This window comes from Perca flavescens, chromosome 1, assembly GCF_004354835.1.
Source record: "Perca flavescens isolate YP-PL-M2 chromosome 1, PFLA_1.0, whole genome shotgun sequence".
Taxonomy (NCBI): Eukaryota; Metazoa; Chordata; class Actinopteri; order Perciformes; family Percidae; genus Perca; species Perca flavescens.
Window position 1 is genome coordinate 4,996,305 of NC_041331.1, and position 15,200 is coordinate 5,011,504.

Consider the following 15,200-nt stretch of genomic DNA (forward strand, 5'->3'; position numbering starts at 1 on the left):
ATTTAAAAAAAAATAAAAAATTATCTGTCTGTATCAGAAATTTGGGTTTCTTTCAACCGAATTGCCCAAAAATGAACATGGATGATCCCATTTAATGCTCTTCTCAAGTAAAATGAAGGATCAGATACACCACTTTCCTTGAATTTTGGGTGTTTTATTCAATTTTACGGCATATTTCTGCTTTTTAAACTCAAAAGTTAAGTTTAGTGTCCATGAATTCCAAGAATATGTGTAAAACTTGTTGTATGAGTTGGTAGTAGTGGGGAGGGGGGGAGCGCCAAACGTAAAGGTGACAAAAAATGTCAAAAAAAAGGTCAAGAACCACCCCCGGATGATCTGCTTAGTCACTCAGATGTCAGTGTGCATATTTCATTGTTATATTGTTCGTGCTCAGATAGCACCTGATTTAGTTTTTCTTTCGTTTTTCTTTGGTAAATCTTTTTATTCACAGACATAACCTGGGGGGGATTAATCCACTCAGGGGCCCAGGATAGAAAATAAACCTGGGCCCCTATTGAGCCCTATCACTCTCATTCCCTTAATATTTGGCCCAGAGCCCCACAAGCCAACCGGTATAACAGGAATATTACCCTGCTCCAGGCTAAGAAATATCAATTTCTTAGTTAGTTTGTATTGATTAGAATAAACGCTATTTTATTTCGGAATATGCTCCAATGTAGACACACTATTGATTGAAATATTACATTTAGGTTGTTGTCACAGAGGTAGGAGCCGCCCTAAGCTACCATCAAACTTCATACAGGAAACATTCCATGAGGAAATGAGGGGATGAAATAGAAAGGAGAAGAGGAGGATCAAACTTTCAAGAAGAAGCGGCATTTGTTTTAAAGGAGAGGCTCACAGAGCCTACTGACTCCACCTACGTAACAATAATCAGACCCACAGGTGCCTGCATAACCCCGGTGGTGTCAAGCGTGGTACAGAAGTACCAAAAAACATAGTGGGATTTTAATTGTACACACAATTCTCTTGTAATTCGTTTAGTTTTAACGCATGAGCTAGGCTATAATCAAACAATCTAGATAACACAGATTGACTGTTTCTTTGTTGTTGACATTTACTCATCTATTGTCTTAAGGCCCTGACGCGCCAACCCGATAATCGGCCGTCGGACAGTCTGGCGAGGCGAGGTCAGTGACTCGAGTCACCATGTTCGGTGTGTTCCGTGCCGTCGTCAGTCTGAGGAAGAGCCGTCGGCCTTCATTTGGGCCAATTTGACATGTTGAATCGGAAGGCGGGCAGCCGGACTCAACGGCCAATCCGATCGGCGGAGCGCTAACCCGGAAATGACGGGCGGGATGAGCCTGGCGAACGCCTCTCAAAATCTGACGAAGATCTTTTAAACTGACCTTTGTCGATCTGAAATGAAGACAGATTCAGCAACTACGCGGCCTATTTCTCGCTTCGAATGTTTTCAGGAACACGTTTCGGCAAACTACCTTCGTAAAAATATGAGACCGTATTCCGAACGAGCCGCCATTGTGCTCCGTTGTAAAATCCAGGAGCAGCCAGACCCGTATCGGTATCGGTAGCCGTATCGGTCTTGAACATTTTTGAACGATACTGATAGTATTACTCTAGCATGGGAGTACTGCTCAGGCTCTGGTATGTAAACATATGTAGATATGGAAAGTCCTCAGTTGACAGTACAGTGCACACAAAGTACACACTCCCCCCGCTTCATGTAATGAATACATTTTTACAGAAATATCTCATAACGTTCAGAACCAGCATCCAGAATACTTAATAAATCAAGTAGGTCTTCAGAGAGAATGCAGATACTTGTTTATCTATCTTAAAAGGTCTTTTTTACTAACCATAGTTCTGATAAGTAGGCTATTCTTGCTTTGGTTGATCAACATATAGCATTTTTGGACTGCCATAGATAGTTAAATAATACCAATAAAAATCCTTGAAAGATATTCCTCTTTGATACGCTGTTGGCGACAAACTTTGATGCGCGGGCTGACGACCGATGACATGATCTGCGAACTGTGACCATGCGTGTTCACAGTAGTCTGGATCTGGTTCAACTCTACTTTATTCCTGTTAATGACACAGTAATTACACTGCAACAGTTTGTCCGCATGTGTAATTACGCCCCCATTGTACCGTCGCAATTAGATGAATATCCATGCTTTATAACCTAAGGCGTCAAGTTGGCAAATCCAATTTCAATTTGTATGGAGCATTTTGCCTGCTTGTTTGAGCCGCAGTAAAGACCACGGATATGCAGGCTAATCCTCGCCGTGTTAAAACGCTGTTCCTCTTAAAAAAAATTGTAGACATGGGGGATTCTCTGGAGGGAGAGAAAGAGAGAGAGAGCCAGAGGGAGTGTATAGCGTCTTTTACAGCCAGGAGCTAAGAGGTGGGAGTGGGGTTTAGGGGTATTGGGAAGGTTGTGGAGGTACATGTAAAGAGGACTGCTTTAGGCCTTTCATGCGTGCAGCAAAGCCTATTTTTTACACATTTAGCTACATTTTGCCTACGATGTAGCAGCAGAATGGGGGAGACGCTATCGTGCTAAATGAGGATTTTCAATGGTGGGTTATTTGCATGTGAGAGCTGGCAAAAAAAAGGGCAATGTTTTTTTTTTTTTCTTTTCTAAAGCACCAGGTCCCTGTGGATGTGATCGGTTGCATTCAAATACTCTAAGGTCTACCTGTTGCTGAGGCTTCCTCACATGACTGCTACCACCGCAAACTGTGCTTTCTCTCTACAATGGTGAGGTGAAGTCAATCCAAGGATAACATAATGTAATTACCTCTTTGTTTTTTTTGTGACGAAATAAAGAATTTTATTGAATAAGAAGCATGCTCAAGGTTAGCTGCTGAGCTGTATTGCAATAGGGAAGGTCTTTAAAGGACATCTTTGACAGGGGCCTTTGTTTTTCTGCTCTTTTTCTTCCTCAGTTCTCCCATTTTTACTCATTGCTTTTTAAACAAGTGCCGTCTCAAAGACAAAAGCGGCGGAGTTGACCTTCTTTCACAGTTGAGATGTTATTTGTGATTACTGTAATTCAAGTTTAACTCAAAATTGCTGTGGGTAGGTGGCGGGGCAGAGGCTCACACGAACACAGACACACACACACACACACACACACACAAACACTTGCAGGTGCATGCACACATTATGACGAGCCCGTCTTTTTAAACCTGACATATTAAGATAAAGACAATGGTACAGTAGCCACATCCTGTTCACTACAGAAGAGAGTGATATGCACACATATTGTTAAGTATATACCTCACACACACACACACACACACACACACACACACACACACACACACACACACACACACACAACAAACATGCATGCAGATGAGAAGCATGACACCTTTCTCGACATGAGACTCAGACACATTTTTTCTCACACATCAAAGCTTCTAATTTGAGAGTCCCTGAGCTCCAAATCTCAATCACATTGTGTTAGTTGTGAAGACGCACAGGTTTCGCTACTTCTGATTAAAAAAAAAATAACAGGAAGTAGCAGGTACCTGCATATTTAACCATTTTAATGTCAGTTTACTTCGCACATTTTCCTTCAGTGAAACTGCATTCCAGTCTGTTCAGATCAGGGCACGCCTAATCATTTTATTGCATTCCTCTTTACAAAATCTGTTTTCCACCTCTGCCACGTTCGCCGGCAGTCGACGACACAGCTCGACATCCTATTTTGGAACACATGCTCACAGAGCTCTACAATAACAACGCGAGGACGGCCTTTTCAGATAGGACAGTGGCAGATTGACAAAGAGCTTGAATAGAGCCACTGTATCAAACAGTGTAGCCTGCGACTGAGCACCGGGCTGAGGGTGAGACGCGCCACCTGTACACAAACCACGCACGCACACAAACAGTCAGGCAAAGACAGCAGGAAGGGCAACATTAAGACCCTGTTGTTTTATGTTGTGCCAAGCTGTCGACACACTATTTTAATTGTGATTTATTTTTGGTGTTTATATTTCTTTTAGTCTTACCCCCCCCGCCCCCTTTTGCAAAGATGGTGCCCAGGGGCAAGATTTAACCACTCAACTAAATCAAATGCATTTCTTTGCGCTTTGTTAGCATTTGGTGTTAAATACTATTGCTTCTATTTGTCAATTATTATTTTTTACTGTATTTTACTTTGTATACCGCAAACTGGATGTTAATAAAGTACTTCTGAAGTTGTTGAAACGCCACAAGCTGTACTCATCCGATTCAAAGTGCTTGAATCAAAAGAGACAGACAGAGAGACAGAGAGAGAGAGGGAGAAGCCGAGAGAGAGAGAAACTTCCAGCATTAAAATTCAGAAGATAATTACATCCGCTACACCCCCACCCTGTTGAGAAAGTGTAATGTTTAATAGTCTCTATAAAGAAAATAGGTTTTTATCTCACTCTCATTTTCATTAATTCCTAATTGGGGTGGGGGGTTGTCTGTTATTATTTCTTAGATTAAAATAAACATAGCCTGTCCCATGTTCAAACCCATCACACTACACAGGCATGATAAGGACTTCATGCCTCTGTGAATAAATAAACAATTTTGTCTCCACTGGTGGAATTAAGTTGCTTACAGCCTTAAGCTAAGCCACTCTGATTTATATTTATATTTATTTATATTTTCTTCTCAAAAGACTTAAAAGCACATCCTCGCTTTTGCAAATGAAGTTCACCATTTTTTTTGACCTGCTTTATATGTATATCTTTAATTAGTGTCTTGTTTAGCTTAAACCGACTGATTATCGCGCAGTCGTGACCTAATTACCGCGCGCGCTTCTGAACGCCAGCATAGTGCCCTGAGGAGCAAGCGAAAGTTACCTTTAAAAACTTGTGTAATCATTAGCAACGAGCCTCCCTTAATCCCACAAAACATACACTTATCTAGCCTCGGCCCGCCTGTGTTTGCTGGGTACGGAGAGGGGAGGGGTATAGTTGTCTCCAACGTGTTTATTAAAGACATGTATTAATCGCTGTGGTTAAAACGACTTTGTCCCTACGCTCCCTGTCTTTACTCTTGTTCCACAGGGATGTAGACTGCTAACCTGCAAATGTGAATACTATGGTGAAGCACTATGGTCTCTCCCTGTTCTCTGGAGTCTTCTGTTTGGGTTAATGGTGGAAGCGGTAGCAACAACGCTGACCACTGTCAGGGGACGAATGTTGCTATGTCCAGCATAACATCTTGCAAGTGAGACAGAATATACCTGAATATGAATGAAATGTACAGTACACTATGTACAATGCAATTCAATAAAACCCAATCTATAATCTATCTTTATGTACTCTGTCTGTACTCTGTCTGTGTGTGTGTGTGTGTGTGTGTGTGTGTGTGTGTGTGTGTACATAAAGTATCCTATGAAAGCAAACCATTCTGTGATGGTGTGTGGGTATTTGAAAAAAAGACGTTAAGTATCTGAGTTATGTGAGGAATGTGTGGCTCTGATTCTTAAGTCAGTTATTTGGATTATTTTTTATTCCCTTTAAAGAGATGTATTTGACACATTGATACATACACACATCTATACATTTAACAAAGTGATTCTTAGTGGATAATATGTAGGTAGAATTGTAGAACAGTAGCATTGAATTAAAGAATGAAACATAATTCCCAAGTGTATGTCAGTGAGATACATTTTGTATCCCTTCCTCCATAGACTGACTACCAGGGGGTTGTCATTCATTCTCTATTCATTTTTCTTACCTGAAGATGGTGAGGAGGGATGTGGGCTGTCATCCTGGACGCTTCCTGTCTGGGAGTGTCCTCCTCCAGCTCCGCTCTCTTCTGTCACATTGGATGAACCAGGAGTGGTGGAGCGGCTGATGGACTGGGACTCGGGATCACTGGCTGATCCACGCCGTTCGTCCAGGCCTTGTTGCTGGAGCGCTTCCTCGATGCCTCTTCTGTCTTTGCCGTGAATGCGGGAGTGGACAACCATTTGATGGTAGGTTCTGAAGACCCGGCCACAGTCAGGGCATTCTGAAGGCTTTTCCTTCAAGCCGGAGAGGCTGGAGAGGCTGTAGTCGATGTTTGGGCTTCCCAAGCCAGCCAGGGCTCCAGGAGTCTCAGCATTACCGTGGACAGACATTAAGTCACGGTGACTGTCAAAGCCTCTTCCGTCCTCCTTCATGGACATCATGGCTCCGCTCGCGGCCTTGGATCCCTGCAATGCCTCCGAGAGTTGCTTCTGCTTGGAGCTATCATTGGATGCAATCAAGGAGTAGTCTTGCTTATCCTTTGAGAAGGAAGCCAAGGCTCCAGCCCCACCTATCTCATCTTCCTGCCCTGGGGGTATATGGTGCTGGTGCTGGTGCTGCTCCTTCGGCATGAAAGCCCTGTCCATAGCCATGCCACGGGCCATTATCTGCCAGGCTTGGTAGCTATTGAGGGAGTCCATCTCCGCCACTTTTGCAGCTGCTTGGAGGCGCTCCATGCAGCTCGACTTGAGCGGTGGCACAAGGTTGAGACAACCTAGGAGTGAGCGCTTTTCATTTTCGCCCAGCCCGTGGCCCATACCTCCTGACATTGGCCCCAGCAGCTTCCCTAGCATCTCCTTTTCCTTCATGGCTATCCCTGCTTTAGCCAACATTTGATGCTGCTCACTCAGGCCCTGTTTGTCTGGTGAAAGGAAGCCTCCCTGTAGACATGAGATGTAGCGGGAATAAAGATTGGCGTGAGCTTCCTGAGCCAGATTGCTCATGCTATTGACGACAGCCATGTCCTGCTCACTGGGCTGGGGTGGCTTGTTCTTGATGGCCAGCTTGTTGAGATGCACCTTCATATGGTTCTTGAGGAACCAGGGTTCCTTGAAGCGACGGCCACAGATTTGGCAGCAGTGTTCAAAGGAGTCCTTGTGCTTGCGCATGTGGCCCTTTAGGAACCAAGCTTGGCTGAACACCTGGCCACACACGTCACAGCGGAATTCAGTGGCCACCTGTGTCCCACCGGCCCCACCAGCACCCTGGCCCTGTGTGTTCTCAGCTGTGATGTGGGCCTTCTCTACATGACTTATCAGATCCTCTTCATGGGAGGCAGCGAACTCACACAGAGTACATTTGTAGGGCTTGTGGAGTATGCGGATGTGGCGGTCCAGCTCCTCACGTTTCTTAAACTTCCCTTTGCAGAAGGTACAGCGGAAGCCTGAAGTTGGGTTCGAGGACTGGTCATCCTGGGTGCCAGCCGGCTTGGGTGAAGAAGAAGGTTGGGAAATTGTTTCTGGCGTGGCAAGGCCGGAGGGGGGAAGGAGGCCACAGGCTGAGCCTAGTTGCTGCTGATGGGTGTTAGAGCTGCTATTGAGGCCCAGATGGGGTGTTGGAACTGTCTGAAGGAGACTGCCACTCCCTCTCATCTGCTTGTCCCTCAGGATGGCCCTCTCCTCCAGCTCATGCAGCAGCCTGTTCTCCTCTCTGACACGGCCACGGCCTTTACCAAGATTCCCCAGCTTGTGGGTGCGGAGGTGGATCTTCAGGTTGCCCTTTTGAGCCGCTCGGTGGTCACAGTAGGGGCACTTGAAGGGCTTCTCTCCTGTGTGTGTGCGCATATGCAGGGACAGGATGCTGTTAAAACGGAAGCGCTTGCCACACAATGGACAGGGATACTTCCTATTCTTGCGGGCGTCATCTTCAATATCGTTCATCTGGGACATGATGCCCAAGTTCTGGCCGTTGAGAAACTGCTGCAGGTCAACACGCCCGTTCAACCCACTTAGTGCCCCTGCGTCAATGTCTCGGTTGAGCTGATTGGCTAGCAGGGCCATCTGACTGCTGATAGGTTGACTGGCCAGCGCGGCGTGGTGAGTCTTCTCGTCCAAAGGCGTGGCTGCTTTCTCTTCAGGGATCTGTTGTGGACGGTGTAGGTCAGGAAAGGCGTGTCCTAGCTGGGCAGTAAGCTGATGAAGCTTTTGACTGATGGGGTAGCGGCCATTTAACACTGCACTGCTCAGATGGGCATCAGCGTCAGGCACCGCCGATGACACACCAAGACACAAACTAGAGTCCTCCATCCTGTGAAACCAGACCCCCCAAAAAAGAAACATTAGAAATAGTACAATTAGAAATATTCTGCATTTAAAAGATACTACGCATTGGTGGTTGCCAATGTGCTCTTTAAATTTGCTTTGCAGATTGCAAAGAGAATATTATCCAACCAAATGTGTTTCTTCACTTAGGGAAACAACACCTGTGCTGTGTCACCCAGTACAGGGAAATAAAATAGATTGCAATTGATGCATACAACACTGTGTGAATTGTCAGAGCCAAGGGCCTGGAGAAATGCTGTTACTCCATATAAGTTTTTCAAAATGTAACACCATTTTGGAAGGAATAATTACTCTGTAAACACAGTGAGCAGTGTATAATTAAGCTACTTGTGCCCATCCTATCAGAATTCCTCCAATTACACGCCTTAATGAAACGGAGCAACGGCATTGTCGGGGAGCCACCGCAATACTACAATTATGATATTAACAATAGCACTTAAAGCCAAGGGGTTACTCCAATAAACACAACACTCTTATCTTGTTGCCACGACACTTGTCTTGGCGCAAAATTCCATTAAAGATCCGCACTATATTTGATGTGAATCACTTTGCTCTCCCTCTGCTTCTTTCTGTTCCCCCAATTCTCTTTCCTTTCTGTCTTCTTCTCTCTACCTAAATCTTGTTTAGTTTCAATGATGGAGAAAACAACAGTTAGCTGTGTCGAACAGGTTCTCAATGCAGCCTAATAAGATGCGTAGGTAGATACATGGTAAAGAGGAACAGGAATAGGACCCACTGTAGGACACAGAACAATGTTGTAGTCCTGGATTGCTGTAATGCTACCAAAATATATGTACTGTCAGTGAAAGTGTTTCCATTTCATATGTGTAACATCAGTGAATTAATAAAAAAAGGGATAACATTGGATTTAATGCAGATCCATCTGCTCTCCAGATGGAGAGGTATAAACAACTATCTGCACACTTCCTCTGGCTGCTAGCAGGGGTCAAACCCTCAGAAACAATAACCACGGTTCTGCTTTGGTCAACAAAATATTGTATAATATCTCATTAAGCTGATTAGTATGCTGCCTGGTAACAGTGGCAGCCACTGTGCTATAACGCATGATTATAATCATCAAAAAAATCCTTTCATGGAGAGGCAGTGTAAAGCACTGGCATTAGGTAAGTTCACTTCTTAAGAGGAAGTGGGATCATTTTATACAGCTTATGGACCCAATCTGGCAGCAATGGGACACACCCACATTAAAAATATGTGCACACATGTTCAGTATACGCTTTACAGGCACAAAGGGCAACTACATTTCAGCCAGACACACACACACACTCTCTCTCTCTCTCTCTCTCTCTCCACCTACAGTATGTTTCCAAAGCAGGGAGGACCCGACATTGTGCCTGGCTCATTTGTTTACTCGTTCATTTGAATTTTTTTTCTCCCTTTCCTCACTCTCTCCCATCAGTAGGAGGTTAGTAGACATAAGGGGTGCCTGTTCTTTTAGCCACTGGCCCCTCCAACACACTGTTGATGGTGGATTCTTATCTCGCGGACATGAATCAGACACTGTGAGCAGCGTCCACTTGTCTTTAAAGGAATGTGACACTTGTGGGCTGCCCTTTGAATTCTCCTTATTTCCCCCCACAAGTATCTTAAGCAACTGTAGTGAATTCATCAAGAGCATAATGGGCACGCTATGATATGCAGGGTTATGGGTAACAGCTAGATACGCTTCTGTCAAAGCCTACTTAAATTTACGGCGGACGTTATGATCGTGTTCTCATGTGACTTGAATAATGCTGCGCTCATCTAAGAAATGAAGCATCGTAAAAGCCTAATAATAAAAAGTTTACACTTGAATGAAAAATATATATTGTACATGTGTACATTCATTGTGATAATAACATTGGGAGAGAAATGCTAAAAAATAATAAAACTTTGTTAGACTGATTCAAATGGCTTAGGTTTTAAATTGTATTTATGTGGCACCCCAGCTTCCATCACCAGGCGTGCTTATATCTGAGAAGACCTTATTTGAATGGGCCCTTTTTACAGAGGCGGCTGCCTTTTGGAATAGAAATCTGTGATTTAAACTAGGCTGATGAGCTGTTGCTCATTTGGGGAGATAGCAGCTTGCCCTTTTCTTCAATTTGATTTCTGCCTTTATCTTTAACATATAACAAAGGCAGATAGACAATGGAATAATGTGAAATGAACTGACGAATCCAGTTTGTGTTTTTTTTTTTATGAACGTACCCTGGCTGACGAGCGTATGCAAATGAGACACATTAATATGCTCGCCTTGCTCCCTAGTCATTTTATATTTTTTCCCCTGATTAAAAAGGACATTTCTTATGTGACATCCCCCCTCTGCTCATATCAACACACACATGCAAAGGGGTTTGAGGGTGATGTACAAGTAGAAACACACACACACACACACACACACACACACACACACACATACACAGGCAAAGACACGCACTCATACACAACCCTTTGACTACAGACAACGATTCAATATGCAAGCATGCCCTCTAACAGACACCAGGAGTAGGTTGCAAGTCACACAGCACTATCAAATGGCTGCTTACAGAAATCACACCAACAACTCTGTCTATTTTGACATCATCCTGAATGTTACTGTAAGGGGTCTCGAGCAAAATAACTGACAAATGCACAGAAGAAAACTACTCTACGCAATATTAATGCAGCAGCTCTATGCTTTTAGAAGATCAAGGTTTAGGTTTGTCATCCTTACCGGTTGTATTAGGGAAAGACTTGGTGCCACTTTGTCCCTATTATGTCTCACTGTCTCTGCCATGGCTGTGTACACTCCGATGTGAACAACACATCCACTCTGTAGCTTCATACAGTATCTATCTGCCGTTATTCTAACCTGTACAACCTTATCATTTCCTGGCATGTACAGCATTTGTGCCTCATTAAAACTATTGGCTCCTCTGATACCTCTAAAACCACAAAGACTTCCTTTAGCATTTTCTCACGATGGTTCAGTTGTCTGTGTTTATAGTTTGTGGTTTAATATTCAGCAAAGCACCACGTGCACCCGTAAAAACACACAATATCCTTCGCACATTCGTGCACATGCACACAAAGTGATTTCACTCAGTTTCTCTAAATGCATTTTTCTTCTCTGCTCTTTTTTTTTTTTTAAAGCCTCAGCTTAATTATAAGTGGTATCTGTGACACAATGGAAGTGTATTTCAGTCAGCATTTGAATGTGCTCAGTTCATTTCCGTCTTATCAATGGTGCCATGCATCATAAATGCATAAGGGATTTGTATGTGTTTCTAATTGTAACCATATAAAGTGTATGAAAGACAGTGTCAATATTAGGAATAGCTACCTATTACAAATTCATGTACAAACATACCGTTTCAAACAAATTCACTTCTCAAATTTACTTCCGGGCCTCAGCGTGGTCGCAAAACTTTCCTCTGACATTTAAGACAAGATGGGGAGAAAGTAAAGGATCGAAAAAAGCCATTAGTTGGACTTTACTTTGTTATTTTTGACATGTATCGACACAAAACCCATCGACTAATCACAATACAATACCTCATTAAGTCCTAATGAAGTAATGCATTGCATTAAACAAATCAATCATTATTCACAATGTGCTGAATTCCATCATATTTCCACCAAATCATTAATGAGATGCGGGGGGGGAGGTTTATAGCTACAGTAATCTGTGGTTGAAGGAACAATGTGGGCATTTACCATATGTTACATGCACTGAGAGTTGAATACTAAATATTACGTACAAGCAGCGGGGACAATCGGATCCATACAAAAGCTGTAAGTATGTTTCCAAAGTACAGACGGAGCTTCCTCACCATTTTCAAAGCTCAATTACCTCTGGGTGAAAAGTTGGTTTGGAGGTAGAACAGACCCGATATGAGTTCCTTCCTGGCTTGTGTTCTGCTTCTATTGCAGGTGGTCTTTGCAAGGCGTCTAATTAATTCGCTAAAAAAAAAAGCCGCCTTGTTTTCCTTTCCTCTCTCCCGCTCTTTGACTTCACCGCATTATTACTTTCTGTAATGAGGCGAAAACACTCTGAACTGCACGTGGAAGACAGTCGCACAACCACCGCCAGACTCAAACCTGAAATCCATCCCATGCCTGGAGCCTCTTGATCAAAACGCACAACTCCGCACTATCAAACAGACGTGAAGCCTCGGAGATGGAGTGTTCTATTTTAAACGAGGGGAAAAATAAATAATAAAGTTGCAGACGTGGCCAAGATCACATCGCACCTAGATTTGATTGTAAATAGGGGAATGTTGTTTTTTCGTCTACATGTTTATTTCCATTTTTTTTTTTTTTTTAATACAATCATTTGTAAAAAAAGATGCGTCTTGTCCCCCAAACCCCTTTTAAAAAGAGCTACTGGACCTATGGGGAGGTGTTTTCCAGTATCCTGAAAGAGCCGGGGCTCTGATTGGTTGGCCAAAAACATCAATCACACACCAACCCGCACTCTTAACGGACCAAATTGTTTTTACATGAACACAGAACATCCAACATTTTAAAACTTCTGAATAACATTGGATTAACATAGCCCCCTGCTCCGCTTTAACGCAAAGAAAATAAACGCAAAGGGAGCAAAATGTGTGACGGGAGCACGGACTCTCATAGATCTGGGACAAATGTGAATGAACAGGAGCCTCTGGCCCCCCTCCCTCTTTCTCTTGCACAATATGTCATTGAGGGACTGTTTAAGAGGTCCTGTCAACAGGTAGTTCAACTTTCAGCTCATCCCCGCTGATCAGTGGGAGCCCTCCTGACAGGAAGAAAAGAAAGACACCGGGAGGGGAGCGAGAGAGAGAGAGAGAAAGAAAAATGCTGTGGCTCTTTTTATCCGTCCATCGCTCTGACAGCCTTGCAGGGGATGCCATGGGAGGAAGATCAATGCAGGACAAGCGGATTCCCACAGTTCATTGTTCCGGGGCAGCCAAATCATCTTTCCCAAGACGGCCGGGGAGCTCAAAGCTTCCCTTTATGATAACCATCCCTGGTATTATTCCCACTATGATGATGGTGACCTGCAGATGTCTCTGTCTTTGTGTGTGTGTGTGTGTGTGTGTGTGTGTGCGTGAGCGTCTCTCCCCTCCCGAGGGCGATACAATAGCGGTCAGAGCAGCGTGGACAGACCCCTGCAGCAGGGAACACAGCGGCGAGCGCGGAACATTTGTTTAGTTTAGAAGTCCAGTGACAGGAGCGAAAGCCAAAAAGATAAATAGAAATCAGAAGTCATTGACGTGATAATGACAGTGAACGTGGCTCATCTCATACTTAATACGCTGCGGCACTCACACACTGCTTTAATGCTGCAGCAGCTTATTGGGTTGTTACTGTCGCGGAGTGCCACTGGACTGAATGGCGTGAGCTAACAGACAATGACGGACAATGGTCTACGTTCTGTTCCCGAGGCTTATCCGGCTTATATTATTTAAAAATAATAAATAACGTTATCCCTCCCCCAAGAGCATTCATTATAAACACCAAAACATCTTTCTTTTCACTTTTAGGTGAGTCAGGGAGATTTTATAGTGATTTTCATGTGCTTCCATAGTCACGTAATAGGTATTCTGAACGTATGGGAGGAAGGGGGGGGCATGTTTTAGAGTTTAGACTTGCAACCGCGGGTTCGACTCCGACCTGTGGCCCCTTTTTTTACGCTCTTAATGGGTGAGCTAAAGGTCGCCCCACCTGCGGCCCTTTTGCTGCATGTCATTCCCCCCTCTCTGTCTCTCTCTCTCTCTCTCTCTCTCTCTCTCTCTCTCTCCCCTTTCATGTCTTCATATGTCCTGTCAAAATAAAGGCCTAAAAATGCCCCAAAAATAATCTTAAAAAAAAAATGTTCTGGAGGTTAAACATGCTGGGGTCGAAGGATAACAGATGTTAGTACATTTGAGGATAAAAGGAGGGTTCATCAAATTTTGAACATATATTATAGTATATAGCAATTATAATATTTAAAAAAAAATACTGGTGCAAAATATCAACAACAACAGGGCTGACCGTCCAGGTTCATATCAGAGGAATCAAATTGAAACATGTTGCCCATTTTCAACAAATCTACATGTACTACAACTTGACGTTTCAATTCAGCGAAGAGGACCATTAGAGGTCACTGAAAGTTCTGGAAAATGCTACTAAGTGGACCTCGAGTTCCGATTTGTTTTAAGAGTTTGGAACGTACTCATTCTACGGTATGTTCCAGGCAGCTATTGTTGGATTAATCTCCCTACATAATGCAAATCCACTTGCAAAGATTTGCTTTAACAATACGCCATTGTTGACAATAGTGCACAGACATGACATAGTTTTGAGTTTCAAGTCTCTGCATATTAATTTCCACAGTGAAATAAGAAAAAGAGACTTTTGAAACGCAGGCAAAAAAAAAGAAAATCGCAATCATTAGGCCTCGGACAATTATGGCCTTTTATATGTAACTCGTGCAAGAATACCGTGAACGTGCTTTAACATACAAAAAAAAAAAAAAACTAATAAAGTAAAAAAAAAAAAATAATGAAGGATTGTTCCTCCTGACAGTTTAAAGTCTTTTTCAGGCTCAAATTTCCACTTTTCTCATCAGATATGTATTCATTGTCATTGTCATGCTTATATACTGGGTCTACCAAGTGTGACTCAGTGATCAACCTTCTCCTTCACTGATATGTTGAATAATGTGGCTCTGATGTTTTGTAATGTACCTGTATGCTCTGGTCTGATCTGTCTGCTGACTAAAACTCTTCTTCCTGTCAAATCAGTCAGAAAAGCAGGACACAATACCGTGCGCACAAGAGTGTGTGTTTGTGTGTGTGTGTGTGTTTGTGTGTGTGTGTGTGTGTGTGTGTGTGTGTGTGTGTGTGTGTGTGTGTGAGACAACAAACACGACAGTGTGGAGCGCTCACGCATGATTAGACTGCGGGAAGAAAGAGGTCAGAGAGACAATGACCACAGTGTATCTGTCATAGCTTACATCACTGGTCACCCTCTGTGCTGCATGGCAATGCTGCAAACTAAAGGCACACACACACACACACACACACACACACACACACACACACACACACACACACACACACACACACACACACACACACACAGAGAGCGATCTGTAGGTCACATTATGGGCACCAGCGCTGCCTTTGTCTCTTGCAGAGTG

General features: G+C 43.5%; 1 protein-coding gene across 5 annotated transcripts in view; it reads right to left on the bottom strand.

The window, feature by feature from the left end:
• The window catches only part of znf536 (zinc finger protein 536), a 336,960-nt gene that overhangs the window by 104,992 nt on the left and 216,768 nt on the right, over nt 1-15,200 (bottom strand). For 4 of the 5 annotated variants that reach the window (XM_028578215.1, XM_028578234.1, XM_028578208.1 and 1 more), the window contains one exon: nt 5,713-8,012. In XM_028578215.1, the coding sequence (XP_028434016.1) occupies nt 5,713-8,011 (2,299 nt within the window). In that variant the 5' untranslated portion in view covers nt 8,012. Of the gene's footprint in view, nt 1-5,712; nt 8,013-10,763; nt 10,830-15,200 lie in introns of those variants that run through there. The other variant, XM_028578242.1, reaches the window with a different exon arrangement.